Source organism: Corythoichthys intestinalis, chromosome 5, assembly GCF_030265065.1.
Source record: "Corythoichthys intestinalis isolate RoL2023-P3 chromosome 5, ASM3026506v1, whole genome shotgun sequence".
NCBI lineage: Eukaryota > Metazoa > Chordata > Actinopteri > Syngnathiformes > Syngnathidae > Corythoichthys > Corythoichthys intestinalis.
Window position 1 is genome coordinate 19,432,316 of NC_080399.1, and position 18,218 is coordinate 19,450,533.

Consider the following 18,218-nt stretch of genomic DNA (forward strand, 5'->3'; position numbering starts at 1 on the left):
AGCACTACGCACAGTCATGGTTCCACTTCCCATCATGCATTTGGGCCTGGCTACAGTATCATTTACTGAAAGCTCAACAAATACACTAGATGGCAATATTTAGTCACAATATACAAAGTCACACGTCTTTCTATCCATGGATCCCTCTCACAGAAAGAATGTTAATAATGTAAATGCCATCTTGAGGATTTATTGTCATAATAAACAAATACAGTACTTATGTACTGTATGTTGAATGTATATATTCGTCCGAGTTTTATTCATTTTTTTCTTAATGCATTGCCAAAATGTATATGATCGGGAACAATTATCGGGAATGATTGGAATTGAATCGGGAGCATAAAAAAACAATCGGATCGGGAAATATCGGGATCGGCAGATACTCAAACTAAAACGATCGGGATTAGATCGGGAGCAAAAAAAAACATGATCGGAACAACCCTAGTTCTTTTAGTGTAAATATCCCATAATTCAGTGAGGACAGCTACGGCATATAGTTCAGCGTGGCTTTTCTATGAACAAATGAAATTTTTATGTCAAATTTGCTGGGTGGCGGTTTATAGTCAGGTGCGCCTTATAGTGCGAAAATTACGGTACTTTCTGGGTGTTATTGTCCATCTGCACTCTGAAACGCCACCCAATGAATTCTAAACATTCGGCTGAATATGAGCAGATAATGTTGCCTAAAGCGCTTTAAAATTCATCTAGAAAACCCTTTGGCAAAATCGATACATATTCATGGACACAGACAAAATTGATTTTGTGTTAAAAAAACAACAAATGGCACAGGATTCATTTATTGACCAAATGAGTGTTTTTCCAGGCCACCGGGCAGGAGAGAGTCTCTGTACCTTAGCGAGAGTGGCAGAGAGGCCTTTGACCAGCTCTATCGCCTCTGGGAGGGCGAAATGAGGGTGGTCAGTGGAAGCGTACCTTCCCCGCTCATCCCACTGCCTGTTGACTCTCAAGGGCAGCTCGTGGGAGACCTCCTGAACGTGCTGATTGGTGTGGCGTCCACCACCTTTCCTCTCAACCAGGTACGATCCACTCACCAGCCATCTGTTAGCATCCAAATAATTCAATAAAGGTTATTTAACCCTTTATTATGCACTCATTTAACTCACTGGCTGCCATTGGCTGCACTAGACATCCATTTTGACTGGGAAGGGTTGGCAGCATGCCGTCAATGGCAATGAAAAATTTAATGCCATCCATTCCAATTCAATGGATATCACTGTCAATGTCAATGACTAAAATATTATGAAATATCATTTTAAAAAAAAAACACTTTAGAATGTTTGGTGGCCATAACTAGAGTGTATTTGTTTTTATTGATTTTAATTGTATTGATTGTTTTTTTAATTCATAATTGTATTTATTCATATAAAAAAATGCAATTGTGAGTAAAGATACTATAGATATTTTACAATTTTTTTTGTGCTAATTTAAAATACTTTCGTACTCCATACATATTCCACCAATGCCCTGACATTTTAACGAAGACTGTCCCAAAATGTCATTTTTCTTCCCTTTCGATCGAACACTCTAGGCTGATTTGTGCTTGCGCACGTCCACGCACGTCCCCATGGTAGCACCTCTGTTTCACCCAGTCTCTGCTAGGGCTGAACGATATTGGAAAAACCTGACATTGAGATTTTTAGGGGGGGTTTGTGATATATATTGTGATATTGAAACTTGAAGAATTTTCACCAGTTGACTTGAACAGCTCTGTTTGGGAAGACTGTGGTTGACTCACCATGACCACATTGTATCAATATAATACTGTTTAATCCAGGCTAAGAGGGGTCATCTGTGAATGATGAAGATTGCTGTATCATAGACTTCATAATGATATTGACGCGGCGCGGAGGCGATTAATAGGGGGCCTATCTCCGTCAAAGCTGACCGAGTGGTAAAACAGACAAAGAGCTTTTTACGTTGAAAAGCAAAAAACACAAAAAAAAAACCAGGCAATTAGCATTTATTTTACGTAAATATGTCGAATGTGCTGCTAGTCTTTAAGCCACTGAAGCGCCGCCTTATCACCACATAGAGCTTTTTCCGTTGAAAATTTGTGTGAATAAATGTTTAAATCCCTAAATTCTTTATAGATATGGACGTAAAACAGTTTAGATTCTTTGTTAAAAGAGCAAAGAACCGGGCAGTTAGCATTTATTTTATGTAAATATGTCGAATGTGCTGCTAGTTTTTAAGCCACTTTAGCGCCACCTAGTCATCACAGAGCTTTTTCTGTTGAAAATTCTGTGAATAAAAACTTAAATCCCTGAATTCTTTATCGATATGGACGTAAAACAGTCTCGATTCTTGGTTCAAAGCAAAAAAAAAAACCAAACGTGCAGGTAGCATTTATTTTACGTAAATATAGTGAACTATGACGCCAATGCCGTGGTGGCTAATTTCTCCCATTGATTATTTTCACGATCCAAAAAGCATGCATGGTACGAAAAATATTATAATTACTTTGAATCCTGAACAAATCACTCCTGAGACAGTCCTTCCTGTTTGTATGCAGTACAGCTTTCATACTTTTTCAGCCAAAATCAGGCATTAGATCTCTGCGTGAGTGTGTTTGAGAATAACTCCTCTTGATGTAAGCAGGCCCCCTTACTTGTAGGCATGGCAGAGTGTATGACTGATGTGACCCGTCAATATTATTATGAAGTCTATGGCTGTACAGTATATAAAAGTTATTCAGGAGGACATGTCTGCACTATTAATGATTTTATGATGCAAAACAAAAGTTTACATGTTCAGAAAAATTAAAAAAGCAATTGTACATTGTGTGATGGGACCCTTGTGCATGCGCACATTGCAATGGCGATGTTCAAACGATAAATTGTGCAAATAAATATTGGCAAAAACATATTTATAACCCACTTTTCTAACCCACTACTAACAGTTAACAATCTCTTTTGCTGTTTCTTGTGTTTCTGGTGCTGATTTTATTGGCCAAACGCTCGTTGCTTTATGTTCGTGCGCATACAAGCATGCACGCCATGCACAAGTTTAACACCGGGTGCAGTTATGCAGTGACAAACTCCATATAGCACCTTTATTATAAATACAATTGAAACCTGGTGTCCACATTAGACATGTGCCGGTTACCGGTTTCACAGTTTACCGTGGTGTGAAAACGTCGCGGTTTCAAAACCACTAAAATTTTCCGTCATACCTTAGTACGGTATTCGCTATTTTTCATGTGCCAAAATGCAGCCGAAGTGGTTTGGTGCGGCACTGCTCACCCCTTCCCGTTTGTTGCCGTGAGTGTCACTAAACAGCCAGCAAACCCAAAAACAAATCCTCCAAACACAAGGCGTACTTTTCTTCAATTTATTGAGCTCTCAAATCGTGGTGAAATATACAAATAAATACATTTAAAACGCTGTACAATTGTATTTTTCCATGTGTGATTAGGTTCAACAGGATAGCAGTAGCTCCATTAAAAAGTTCGCCAAAAACAAAACACACATTTTCCTTTCAAATTCAATATACAAACTAACTAAAACTTACAAAGACGAATGTTAGCCTAGGCTAAACTGGGAGAGCAGCTTCTTTTATGTCTCACAGCCGCTGAGTGAGAGAAAAGCTTGAATGCAGGGGGGAAAGAAAAAGAATCGCGTCAAAGATCGCTAATTGAGAGAGGTCTCACTCCTCTTTTTTTTTTTATTATTTTTTTTTTTTGGATGAAACCTTTCCTCAACAATATTTACATTTTAACTAATTTATAAAACTAACTTATACATTTTTAACTAACTTATTAACTTATAAATTCTTTGTTCTTTTTAACACAAAGGCATGGCATCATGTAGACTAGAGTTGACACAGTGGCTGAAAATGGCGAAACTTCACTTGAGCTTCCCCCCTCAAAAAAAAAGTCATACAGTATATATTTTTAATTTTATTTAGAAGTGTTTTTACTTTTTATAGCAATTATTTTGTTCTTACTCTAATATTGAGCAACTTGAGCTGTGGCTGGTATAGTCTAGGTTCTATTTATTTTAATTTTATATAATATTTGTTATTTTTTGTTAATTTATTTATATTCACATTATATTCATGTTCCAATTTGCAAATATGTTTTGAAAAAATCCTGTTCAATTGATTTTTTTTTTTTTTTTTTTAAACCCATACATCTCAAAATTTTGGAGCTATAATTGCAATACCGTGATACCGCGGTATTTTTGCTCATGGTTATCGTACCGTGAAAATCTCATACCGGCACATGCCTAGTCCACATATGTGTACATCGCATTTTGGATCATGTAAGCCTCTCTTGTATAACAAATATTTTTAATGAGGCCTGCAGCAAAGACCCAAAATGTGATTTCCACGTATGTGGACACCAGGTATTTATGAGGTTACCAGTAGAGATGTGCCGATCGATCGGGTCCGATCATGTCATTTTCAAAGTATCGGAATCGGCAAAAAAATATCGGACATGCCTTTTATTTTAATATACTGTTAGTTTTTTTTAATTAAATCGTTTTCTAATTGTATTTAACGTTACAGACAAAATGTCTTACACTCATCCAGAGTCTTTAGTTTTGGCTTAAAGTAGGGCTCTCAAATTTATCGCGTTAATGGCGGTAATAACATTAAAATATTTAACGCAATTAACGCATGCGCTGCACTACCCACTCACGCATTGTCGCGTTCAATCTATAATGGCATGGTTTTACATAGACATAGAGCTAAAAGGCAACGTAAAATGAGAGAATTTTGGCAGCCTTTGAAGCCTTTTTTTAATTGGCTAAAGCCTTACAATCCCTCTCTAAACCAGGGGTTCCCAACCTATTCCACTAAGGCACACTGTGGGTGCAGGATTTCATTCTTACCAAACAAGATGACAACACTTTTTCCCCAATCTGGTGTTTTACAAGTGCAATCAGTTGATTGCAGTCAGGTGTGGCTTGTTTTAGCAGAAGCCTCATTGGTTCAACTGTCTCTGCTGGATCGGCTGGAACAAAAACCAGGACCCACAGTGTGCCTTGAGGACTGGGTTGAAAACCCCTGCTCTAAACAATTAGAAATATCGTGGGAAGCAATGAGAGGACGAAAGGTAGTAGTTGATCTTTTTCTTAACACCCTGTGTTATTTCCCAACGCAGAGAAGATATATCAATTAGTACCACTACGCACAGTCATGGTTGCACTTCCCATCATGCATTTGGGCAGAAGTTAAATGGCTTCAGTATCATTTACTGAAAGCTCATCAAATACACTAGATGGCAATATTTAGTCACAATATACAAAGTCACATTTATCCTTTAAGAATTAAAAGTCTTTCTATCCGTGGATCCCTCTCACGGAAAGAATGTTAATAATGTAAATGCCATCTTGAGGATTTATTGTCATAATAAACAAATACAGTACATTATTGAATGTATATATTTGTCCGAGTTGTATTCATTTTTTTCTTAATGCATTGCCAAAATGTATATGATCGGGGAAAATTATCGGGAATGATCGGGAACGAATGAATCGTGAGCAAAAAAAAAAGCAATCGGATCGGGAAATATCGGGATCGGTGGATACTCAAACTAAAACGATCGGGATCGGATTGGAGCAAAAAAACATGATCAGAACCACCCTAGTTACCAGGTATTTATGAAGTTACTTTTATTTATTTAATTTAATTACCAAAAATGGTCAAGGAGTGTCTTTTGCTTAGTTGTTTATTGTCATTGTCATCAGTATCATTGACAGTTACAATATAGCATTGTGATAAGATTAACCCGAAGAAAACCGTAGAAAAAACTAGGGCTGACGGGAGAAGCCTGGGCTTATTGAATCCCGTCCCAAATTAAACAAACACCACAATATTACAACACTATTGATGATTCACTGCTGGCCAAAAGTACTGGCACCCCTGCAATTCTGTCAGAAAATGCTCTACTCCAGCTTTGCTTTTGCATGTCTCTGGGTCAGAAGTGGGGTCTTCCTGGGTATCCTACCATAGAGTCCCTTTTCATTCAGACACCGACGGATAGTACGGGTTGACACTTGACACTGTTGTACCCTCTGACTGCATGACAGCTTGAACTTGTTTGGATGTTAGTTGATGTTCTTTATCCACCAGCCGCACAATCTTTCGTTGAAATTTCTCGTCAATTTTTCTTTTCCGTCCACATCCAGGGAGGTTAGCCACAGTGCGATGGCCTTTACACTTATTGATTACGCGCACGGTAGACACAGGAACATTCAGGTCTTTGGAAATTGATTTGTAGCCTTGAGATTGCCCATGCTTCCTCACGATTTTTCCTCTCAAGTCCTCAGACAGCTCTTTTTTTCTCCATGCTCACTGTGGTACACACAAGGACACAGGACAGAGGTTCAGTCAACTTTAATCCATTTTAACCTGCTGCAAGTGTGATTTAGTTATTGCCACCACCTGTTATGTGCCTCAGGTAAATAACAGGTGCTGTTAATTGCACAAATTAGAGAATCATGACATGATTTTTCAAAGGGTGCCAATACTTTTGTCTGGCCCATTTTTGGAGTTTTGTGTAACATGATAATGATTTAATTTTTTCCCCCATTTTCTTTTGTGTGTTTTCATTGCAAGCAAAATAAATGAAGATATTACTACCAAAGCATTTGTTATTGCAATCATTTTTTGGGTGAAACTGAGCATTATCTGACAGAATTGCAGGTGTGCCAATACTTTTGGCCAGCTGTGTCATTGCTATATGAGAAAAAACTTAATCAGAAATCCACCAGTTTATTTTGAGATTCCCTGTGTTTTGTCCCTTTTCCCTTTTATTCTGCTACTTTACAGTTACTCCAAGAACAGCGTAAAACACAAGAATATAAAATAACCTATTAAAAATTCAACTCATTGCAGAAAAAAATTAAATCACCAGAGAGCTTTTTTGGTTGCTTCCCCATAAAGATTTTATATACTGTTCGGTACCTCCTGAAGATGAGTTATTTTGTTTTACAACATCTTTTGTCTTTTAAAACATGTGGCCTGCTGAGCTCAACACTGTCACGCAAGCTCCAGCAGTTGTTGCGTTGTGTACAAAATTGCATTGCATGATATTGTGTCTCCCAGAAGTGTGCTGGCCAGCAACTTCTCATAAAAAATCCATAAGGACAACAAACACCGAACAGTCGCGCTCGTATATTAATAAACCACAAAACACAACGGACGTGACTCACTGTGAAATGTGATATCTTTTCATACAGACGCTTTATTAAATGTTATTAGGCTGAACTCCTGCGTTGTTTATGAATTCTCTTCCCAAGAGCGTCCAGTTCGACGTCCGCCCTGGCGTGTGTGTGTCAGGAGTCTCTCCGGAAAGTGTCTCTCGTCTTTTGGGAGAGCTGGCCCAGTATGGCACCTACTACCTGAGGCTCAGTCGCTTTTCTCTGCAGAGCCCTGAAAAGAAGGGCCTTGTCTTCCAGGTATCTTTTGGGATCGCTCTCATGAACAAATTTTTAGGAATTTTGCTGACAGGGTTGTGTGTATTTTTGTGGCAGCAACCAACTGCCAATCCGATTCTATTTTCTGACTAATTCCTGTTTGCTGCGTATACTTGCTGTAGTGATTAAAACATTAAGGCAGAAAAGTTAAGTGCAGGAACATTTTGTCATGTTCACGTCTCACACATGAACGCTTTCACTCGCTTCTCATGTTTAAATTAACTCAAATTTGCATAAGACTCCACTGCCTTAGACAGGGCACGTCATGTAATTGTCAACACAATTATTGAAGTAAGATTTAATTGGAGATTTATTTGTGATAAAACACGCTTTTTAATTAACTGCATTTTGCCATGATAAATTCGTACAAATTGAACTGTTTAAGCCTACTGAGAAATGCCATTTAAGTGCCATTTGTGATTAGTAATTATGGATTCAAGACGTGTTTATAAACGTGCATTCTCACTCATCTTCATTGAAAAATGCAAATAGAACCTGGTAGTTCCTTTTCGGTGGTTTTGTTTTATTATTTTTTACCCGACCTAGTTGTAAAATATATATGTAATGTGTTTTTTCTGGGGCACTTGTTTTTAAACTAAAATAATATAATAAACCTAGCTAAATTAAAGCACAATAGCATAGGAAGCATAACTGTTCAAATTAAAACGAGACAAAATTTGTATTGCTACGCATTTTCAATGTCATTGACACATGAACATTTAACTAACGTAACATTTGGCACATTTTAGCATTTGTAATTTGTTATTGTAAAAAAAAGATTTACATTTTAAGTATTAAACATTCAAACAATTTGAATGCACTAAGTTATTCTTTCGTGTACCACTAGAGTCAAGTACAAGTGCCAAAATGAAATAAAAATATATTTGATAAAATATTTTTAAAAAAGAATTAAATATGTCATTAAAATGTTATTATTTCAATGGATGAAAAAATCCAGAATAAAAGTCCAAAAATGACAGCCAATATGGAATAAAATAATGAAATAAATTAAGAATTTAACAAATAAATAATAAATTATTATATATATAAAAATACGTACATAAATATGCTAACATAAGAATGTCTAAATATTTAAATACTTAAAGCAACACATTGTAACTTTTCAGTTTTGGTCGATTTTAGCGACGCCGGTGGACAAAAGCGGTTTTGCCTTATGGAAGACAACGTTTCCCATGAGGACCACCACACACCTGCACTGTGTCGTAAAATCATCAAGCAATCAAAAATCAAGCTCGCCTACAAATGGATTAAATTACATTTCTGTTTCCAGCGGCTGTGTGAAGGATGAATAGTAATAAGGTAATGTCCAGTTGTGGCTAAACAATAGCATATGACAGTTTGCAACCGTGTGGCCAACCCCCCTAACCCGACCTGAGCGGGTGTGTATGGGGGGTCTGTCATGCCAGTAAGTGAAAGCCGGGCCAATGGTTATTCTTGAATATCCTGGTAGCCTGCTTTTTTTTTTTTTTCCCTCCTCGGACAGAACTTTTTGTCTCTTTTGTTGCTCTGCCATCTCAGCAGAATTCGCGCGAAAGCGTTCACAATGGCTTCCGTCTTTATAGTGAATGGGGAAAGGGGGAAATGATGTATGCCATAAAGCAGTCCCTAAGTTTGTAGTTTTGGCAGGGTTCCGGCCACCGTCCTTAAAGTTAGGTAGTGCTGGTGAAAGTGATACAGACCTCCTCAAGACATAAAAGAGGTGTCATTCAACTAGTTATTAGTCCACATATCATCACAAATGTTATGAAAATATTTTATGAATGTTGAAAAGTTATCCAGTGTTGCTTTAAATAAGTAAAAAATCAATAAAATATTGAAATATTTAAATTTTAATAATACTTTGTATTCATTTTACTTTGACCCTCCTGATTCTCTATACTAGAGCAGCTTATCACTTTGAGAGTCACTACTCTGTTAAATATACACACAATATCAATTAATTCAAATGCTGGTTTACATTTCACTACAATAATGTAACATAAATTTATAGTATATTCAAGTCGGAACGCTAACCTATACAGAGACTCCTCATAAATATGAAACAATAAAATTAAGAAACTTTATGAGGCGCCATTTTGTGTCGCTACGCTAACTACGGTTGTTAGCTTAGCCATGCTATGAACTCATTGGCTACCATTGACAGCGATAGGCATCTAATCCATTTTGGCTGAACAGACGTTGATTCATGTCACACAGTCAAAATGGATTAGACGTCTATCGCCGTCAATGGCACTGAAAGATGATCATTCACTGTCAGTCGTCCCAGTTCAAATAGATTTGACGCAATGTATTGAGGGTGCTATTAAGTCACAGTTTCTCTGTGTCCCGAAGGCGTTCACAGGGGGTCTGAGAAAGTACTTGCATTACTACCGAGCATGTGTTCTCAGCACTCCTCCGAGACTCAGCCTGCTGACCATTGGTTTCCTCTTCCGCAAAGTTGGCCAACAGCTCAGGTAAAGTACTTTTTTTGAGGGTACAACTAAGGTCCCCGTTTTAATTTTAAAGCCTTTCGTGGTGCCCTTACAATTAGATTAAAGCAGAGAGGACCTTGAAGTTAATGAGCCACTTTACTTTCATCTCAGGTATCTGTCAGAACTGTGCCATGTGGACGGCCCTCTGGGTGGCGACCGGGCCGCCTTCCCTGTGGTAAGTTGCTTTTCATCTCCAGCGCTCCACACCAGTTTGGCCCGCGTGTCGCTTTTCAGATCTCAAAGCCGCTCGGCGTTGATTGCAGGGCGTGAAACTGCTCTCCCACCTGTACAACGAAGCCCAGAACAACTGCAGCAATGAGAACTACCCAGTTCTGCTCTCGCTCCTCAAGAGTAGCTGCGAGCCGTACACTAGGTCAGTGCATGGTGCCGTCAGATCTCCGAAAAACATCCACATTCTGTGTTTGACCACGGCTTATCTCATTTCTCAGGTTCGTATCCGACTGGGTGTACAGCGGCGTGTTTCGAGACGTTTATGGCGAGTTCATGATCCAAGTCAATGAAGAGTACCTCAGCTATAGAGGTATTTATTTATATATGGGAAGTTTTTACTCTCTTTATTCATGTTTTGTTGTTGTTGGCATCGGCTATGTTGGACGGTAGCCGTGTTGTGTTGCACAAGTTCTGAATTAATTGATAAAAAAAAAAACTAACGACGCTGGCAACTTCCTTGCCGATGTTCCAATAATAATAATTGTCACCTTAACTTAAAAAAGACTGGCGAACGGAGGTCAGAGGAGAACTGTCGAGATCGTAGACATATTCCGGCCAAATTGTCGAGCCAGCTCACTGACGTGCACACTACTCTCATATTTTTCTATTAATGGCGTACCACACGCAGGCTATTTTTAGACCGTGACGTCGCATCGTAAAGCGGAAGTAAAGCTGAAGTGGGACATTATAGACCTGCCCTCGCATAGACCCAACGTAATTAGTGCTAATTTTCTCCGGTAATCTTTCAAAAACGAACATGCCGATCACGCATTGCTTTTTTGGAACTTAGAGAAACGACTCTAGACATTACGACACATGAGGATGTTTTCTTCATACGTTTCCGGAAACCAAAAACTCGGGAGGAAAAAATGTGAAGACCGAATCAACTTGCGCGGACTTTAACACTAGCTCGGCGAATCCATTCACGTTTCATATGCAGGAAACTTTATGTTGGGTTGGCATGGTCTTTCAGAGGACAAAGAGGTAAGCCATTTTTATATTTTTAACTTATTTTTTTGGCGTAACGTTGTGCCGTACTGCTTCTGTCTGACAATGAATGACCTGAAAAGAATTACAATGGTATCTGACTGCCACTGTTACCGTTTCTGTTATGCCACTGTTACCGTTTCTGTTATATATATATATATATATATATATATATATATATATATATAAAACAACTTTAGTAAGGGGGAAGTTTAAGTAAATTATAGGATTAAGATGTGTTATCAATGAAAAAATTAAAAGTGTTCGTTGGCTGTCACTGAGTAGCATTTGCGATCGCTACACAAAGCTAACTAAATTACCCCCAAAAACGGTAAGAGACGTAGGACAACCAGAGGATATATAAGAAAGACAGGGCTGATGGTAAAGGATAGCTTGTTGAAACAGGAGAATGTCATTGTCAGTCCCGTCGATAAAAAAGCTAAAGCTATGCTTAGGTCGGCTCGTTTTTTTCGTCTTTTTCAGCCTTCGACACTAAAGCCATCTCTTTAACCGAACATTTTTATGTTCTTCCCCATCTTTACCAGTCAATTTGGCACCAGGCACATCATTTTCAGAGAGAATTGGTAGGCTTAGTTCTGTAAACATCTCCTTCGTACACGATTTCTATTCATTTCCTATTAGGGACAAACGGATGCTTGTCCCTACTTAGCAACAGTACCTAATGTCATGAATATTAATGAGCGGAAGTGACGTCTAGCTTGCGGTACGCCATTCCATCTTCATTTCAATGGCAAGCGTCACGTTTTTCCTTTTTTTTTCCCCACCTGCACCAACCTTTTTGGGACTCATGTTGATTTCTATCACAAGAAAATCCGTCGTTTTGCCGTCTTACGGGAAAACAATGAAATTGTTGCTGTAAATCGTCGTATTTTGAGCATGTCGTCATATGTCAGACAAATAACGAGTCAAATTTTACGTCGGATGTTGAAATGATCGTATCCACTGATACCACTGTATATAAGTATACAAATGGCGAATTTTCTCAACCTCTGATAGTGGAGAAAAGGTTTAAATGCAAAAAATGGCGCCACTTACGAGTGCAGCCTTTTGTGACGTCAGCTTTACCCACACATAATCAAAACTGATAGACTCGTGCGCATGTGCATTTGATCATGGGTATTAATTACATCACGAGGAAGGGTAGGTGATCTGGGATACTAACATTTGATTGGCTAAAATAATACTGGTGAACATTCTGGAAATACTGCCGTTGATTCAAGTCTTTTTCCACACACATCAGACAAATGAAATTCTGTGTTTTTTCCAATTTATTCAAAGGATAAAGGTGTTGTCTGCCCCTTTGAGATTATATGCAGTCTTTTCATATGTACTTTATACAAATAACAGCAGCAGGCTGTTCATTTTTGGAATTCAAATGGCTGCTTTTATGCTTTTAAATTATCTGACAAATCAATTACTGGAATATTTTGTCCATAGACGAATTGAATACCAAAACAATGGATGGCTAAATGCTTTTTAGGTGACATCCACACACATACAGACACACACTCATCTAGACTTCTGCTTTCATTTTTCGAAAGCTGTATCTCCAACTGTAAAATCCAGTGCGATATATACTCTCGTGGAAGAAGAATGATTTCATTATGTTTCTTTTATTGCACTGCTGAATTTGTCCTTGTGCTTTTGAAGGATTACATCAAGTTATTGGAAAAAATCAGCAGGAATCAGGAGCCCACAGAACCATGTTGTACACTATAACTTGTTCACTGCTCTCCCTCTTCTTATTCAGGGTTCATGCAGGTCATTAAGAACCATTAAAAGTCATTAAGTGGATTTTGTCAAAATTCAGGCCCTAAGAAGCATTAAAAAGCATTCAACTAAATGTTCCAGGCATTGAAAATTATGTAAGCTTGGCGGTTGAAATAAACGATACTATTGGGTCGCTGATAATATCGGCCAATAAAATCATTTAAAAATGATATCGGATAATATTGACATCGGTTTTTCGTTATCGGTTCCGGGCCAATATGCATGTTGCCTTTGAAGTTAATTTAGAAGCCTTTTACCTTTTTACAAGAGCTGGTCACAGCTTAGCACAGCAGTTATGCCTATTGACCATTAGATGTCTCCAAACATAGGTGCTTGGGATTTGTTTTGTGAGCAGACAATTTGCATTCATGGTGCAAAAATTAAATGAGCAATAAATGATTGAAAACTAAAGAATTATTAACTCATTACATACCTCATTCACTGCACTGAAGCTCTGTGTCTTTGTTGTTATTTTGAGCCAGAAGCACTGAGTGAGCCATATATGGCAGTGCCTTATTAGTACTTTGCACTTGCACTTGATAAAAAAATAAAATAAATAAGAATAAAAAACGATGTTTACACTATTTTAAATATAGCGGTGCAATATAGGCACTTTTTCCATAACTTCAGTTGAAGTTGTTCCCTTTTTTTGTCCATAGAAAGTTTATCGAAAATCCTTGAAGTTGTTACATTTATCATTATTAGATTGTCCAGTGGGGCATCACAATACAATTAGCCCAGTGGTTCTTAACCTTGTTGGGGCTACCGAACCCCACCAGTTTCATATGCACATACACCGAATCCTACTTAAGTGTAAAATAAAATGGGATTTTTTTTTTTTTTTTTCCCAAATTCAAGACATAGTTTTTCTACTAGTGCACAAAATGAACCATGCAGAACAAAACCAACATAGTGCATGAACTCGCAACAAATTACATACCTGCTTTGCGATCGAGTTTGCGACTTCATATGATGTTGTGAGAATCGGTTTGTTAATGGGTACAACTCAAAGAGCAGGCAGAGTGGCCTTATCGTCAAATCTGGCTCTGTTCACCTTGAATTCAGCAAGCGTTGTGTTCTTATATTCCCCATCTCCATGCAGCTTCTCGAAGTGTTCTTTTAGTTTTGCCGATGCGAGGCTAGAGTGGCTTAACTTGGTATTGCAAATCATGCAGCTAGGACGCAGACTCCCATCCCATTCCATGATACATGAGAATCCATGTTGTACATATTCGTCCAACCACTTTCTTTTTTGCTCAAAATAGTATGGATTAAAATATGAAGAAAGTAATTATACGACATACTATGATGACATTCACACGTTGTATCGCTCCTGAGTGCACTAAATTCTTCGCAGCACTGATTGGCCAAGCAATGTCACGTGATCATCTGTAGCCAGTGATGGCCAAGCGGGACATGCCATCGCTTATAGACATGATGAGTCAGTGTCTGTTGACCTCAGCTGCAGAGGCTCCACCGAACCCCTGAGACCGTTTCACCGAACCCCGAGGGTCAATCGAACCCTCGGTTAAGAACCACTAAATTAGCCATAACATGGATGAATGGATGTTTGATATGGGTATCAGATTTTTGAAATATCGTGATATTGGTTTTCGGCTAAAAAGTAATTATTGGACAACTCTACTTAAAATTTGTGTGTGTGAAACTATCTGCAGTTGGGCATGGGCATTGAATTAGTTTAAAGTGCATGTGACACGAAAAAGCATGTTTATTTAATAATACACGCGGTATTTTATGCTCCTGAATGATATGGACCGCTTGGATGTGTGTGGAAGCGATCGCTATATTTATTTAGTTTTTTGAATCCCGCGCCATGAAAATGAGTGACTACCGGCTTCGGTCTTGCATTGAGGAGGAGGGCGCTGTGACGTGTACGATTGAAGGCGTTGTCTTCACTCTACAGCCGTACTGTTGTGTATGAGGACTAAGGATTCAGCTGATTTTGCGGATTAATACGTTTATTTTTCCCATCACGCCAGCCAAACGGCTGCAGAAAAATCTTGCTTTATGAGGGAGAGGCATATGCGCCTTTTTGGAGTTTCAAAAGGTTCCCATTCACCGTGGATATTGGCCAAAACAAACCCTACTACTGTGGGACCATTGGACTTACGAGGAAGTGAGTAAACATCTTGTATTATGTCAAATACAAATACAGCGATTACAAAGTAAGCACTACAAACTTTCTTTAAATAAAGGACTACTTACGTTTGATCATTGATGGGCATGTAAAAAGCTCTCCTCATGCACATTAGCTGCACGTTAGCTGCACAACAACTGCAGCTGCCCTCCTCCTGGGAACTAGCTATAAATTGCTCTCCACCGGGCGTTTTGCCGGTCCGCGAAGACAATCGACAACCCAGTCATCATGTCAAATAATCCGGGCTAGTTACGTGGGATTTTCCGCTTTGTAGACTTTGAAGCATCACTCGGTTCGGGTTAGCATGTCGGCTAGCTGTCATGCCTCTTGGTTTGTTTACATTCTCTGATGCCGGGGAAGGGAAATGACATATGTCCGATTTAGGTGTCATAAAATATCGTTTGGGAGGTGCAACAGTAAAGGTGAAGTCGACAGTTTTGACCATTATGGAGTAATTTTGTCATGTCGTCCTGAATAAGTGCATTTTTATTATTTCATATTCCATTTAGCACAAGACTTATTTGTCATGACCATGCCATTTATTTAGCAATTTGGGAAAATACTTGGATAAAACGAATATCCTGTTAAAATATTGAAGTAAATCGACAGAAACAATGACATTTTGCGGCTCTCTTTGTCGCGTTTTCCTCGTTCTGAATAATTCCCCCATAATGGGCTGAATAGTAAAACCGATGATCCCAGTCTCCCGCTGACGTCATCCACCTGTTGGGGACGCTAGAGCCCTATAATGGTAGGCGTGGCTAACTGGCAGATTAAAAGACTAATTTCTCGTCATCTGCGCTTTGCTAAATTGTTGTATATTGTCGAATCGTCTAAAAATATGATTCTAATTCACATAATAATGCTATTTAAGACTTTTTTTCCTCCTGTCGTATGCTCTTTAAGGTTGCATTAAAAGTAGCATTAAAAAACATGAGAAGAGTTTTGCTGATACCTGTAGAAACCCTGTTATTAAATTTGACTCGAAATACAAACTATGTCCAACATTGTTTATTTTTAACATTACTAGTAGCCCAACTATTTGTATGGAAATAATAATATGTCGCCTTTCAAATTTATGTTGCCTGTAAAGTGGATGAAATCAGACTCTGACGCTCATGTTATTACCTAACATGAAGAAGACTCGTGTTTGCCTGTAATACTGAAATGAATGTATCTGAAGATTTCTGTTAGGGTACAGAGGTGACATTTCCACCTGATTGCAGTCTTTGAACAGTATTCCATAAAGCTCGCTTGTATGCATGCGATTCAGTGTTGCTTGGCCAAATGTAGTTTGTCACGTCTTTCAAGGTTACGCCACGGCGGTTGCTTTGTCTGGCTAAGAGGTTAATTTGCTCGTCGGCTCCACCTCATCAACTTTCCGCACTTGAACCCGGTGCACCCCACGCTCCCGCTTGTCTGGAGGGCGCCCAAATGTCACCGCTCCTTCGGAAGTGTGTCGAGTGGTGGGGCAGCAATCAGCAACGGACTAAGCGCGTTTGGCTGTAAAATGCTCCGGAAGCTCGGCGTGTTCACATGCTCTTGTGGTTTTAGGTCAGGATCAACGGAGCTCAGCGGTTTACGAGCAGGAGTCCAAGTAATAATACAAGTTGTGTGAGTTCTTAATGGGTTCTGTGATCAGGAGGATACTGTGACAGTCGTTTCAGTTACATCCATCTGTTTATTTTCTATTGTGCTTTTCTTTATTAAGGCTACAGATGACGGTACATCCCGGTCTGGTCGGCAACCAATTGCAAGGCACATAGAGACAAAAAACATTCACACTTAAAAAGGAATTGTGCTCTTGTTTAGAGGGAAATTTTGCCAGACTTAAAAACAGTAAAACATTTGAAATTTCCCTTTTGCTATTTTTGTTTCATTTCTGTGTTTACTTAACAGGAGACACAAATGCTCACCTCATTCTAATAAAAATTACTCAAGCAACCACACTTTTTTGTTTATGCAGACTAAAGGTCGACTGATATATCGTCAGCCGATATATCGAGCTGGTATATGGACTTTTTTCAAGATCGCTCATCAGCCAATATATCGCCGATACAATACAATCTTTCTTATAAAGGTCGACTGATATGTTGGCTGATAATATATCGGGCAGATATATGAATTTTTTTATAAGCTCGACCGCTATAATAGGATAACTGTTATGTTCACCGTTTTGGTGATGGTCTTTGTTAATTGTGACTTTGCACCACCTAGTGGCCATAGTTACAGGGAAGTAGAAGATCAAATGTTAAACCTCTAATGTAAACATTTATATCATAAGTGATTCTAATGACCTTTTATAATCAACCTGCTTTTTAAAAATGCATATCAGCAAGATTCAGCATACAAAATCTGCTTTAGACATCGACAATCGGCTAAATTTGTGTCTTTTAATCTGTATCGCCGTCAGCCTTGAAAATCCCATATCGCTTGATTCAAATTTACATTAGAGGTGTCTTTATTTATTTTTATTTTTTGCAGACAAACACTTCTGGTTTCAAGGATACACTTTGATCTCAAAAGACGTAGAGGAGTGCGTCCCTGTTTTCCTGAGGCACATCGCGAACGATGTGTATGTCTGTGGCAAGACCATCAACCTCCTTAAAATATGCTGCCCTCAGGTTTGTCTCATTGTACTTTTGTATCTCATCAATTTAAAACATTTAAACCCCACTTGTAAATCATGTTTACTGTCACTATTTCACAAACGTTTGCACAGCCTAGGCAATGCTTGGCTTTTTAAAAAATTAATTCAGGTGACAAAAATAACATTGTGAGAATCAAAGAAGACATTGCAAGAGCGTTTGATCACGTTTTTCTATAGTTTTCTTCAAACTGCAAACAAATGTATAACAGAAAATAAAAATAGCAGTCGCTCTTGTTTCAGTACAAAAGAATCAACACAACTTTGAACCCTGGGGCTCACATTTTAATGCGGCTTATTTGTGGATATTTAAAGGCTAATGAACTGCATGACTTTTGGAATGAATATCCCATAACCTAATGTGGACGCCTGTGGTTTATGGTCCAATGCTGCTTATGTTTAATAAATATACGATTTATAGTTTGGGAATTGCAGTAATTAGATAAGAATTAATAATGACCAATGCA

The 18,218-nt window shown here is 38.5% G+C and overlaps 1 protein-coding gene across 2 annotated transcripts in view; it reads left to right on the forward strand.

Annotated features, from left to right (window-relative positions):
- tubgcp6 (tubulin gamma complex component 6) overlaps positions 1-18,218 on the forward strand; it is a 66,244-nt gene that overhangs the window by 7,062 nt on the left and 40,964 nt on the right. For both annotated transcript variants that reach the window (XM_057836748.1, XM_057836749.1), the window contains exons 4-10: positions 824-1,037; positions 7,269-7,427; positions 9,798-9,919; positions 10,049-10,112; positions 10,201-10,310; positions 10,387-10,478; positions 17,589-17,728. In XM_057836748.1, coding sequence (XP_057692731.1) covers positions 824-1,037; positions 7,269-7,427; positions 9,798-9,919; positions 10,049-10,112; positions 10,201-10,310; positions 10,387-10,478; positions 17,589-17,728 — 901 coding nt within the window. The remainder of the gene's footprint in view (positions 1-823; positions 1,038-7,268; positions 7,428-9,797; positions 9,920-10,048; positions 10,113-10,200; positions 10,311-10,386; positions 10,479-17,588; positions 17,729-18,218) is intronic.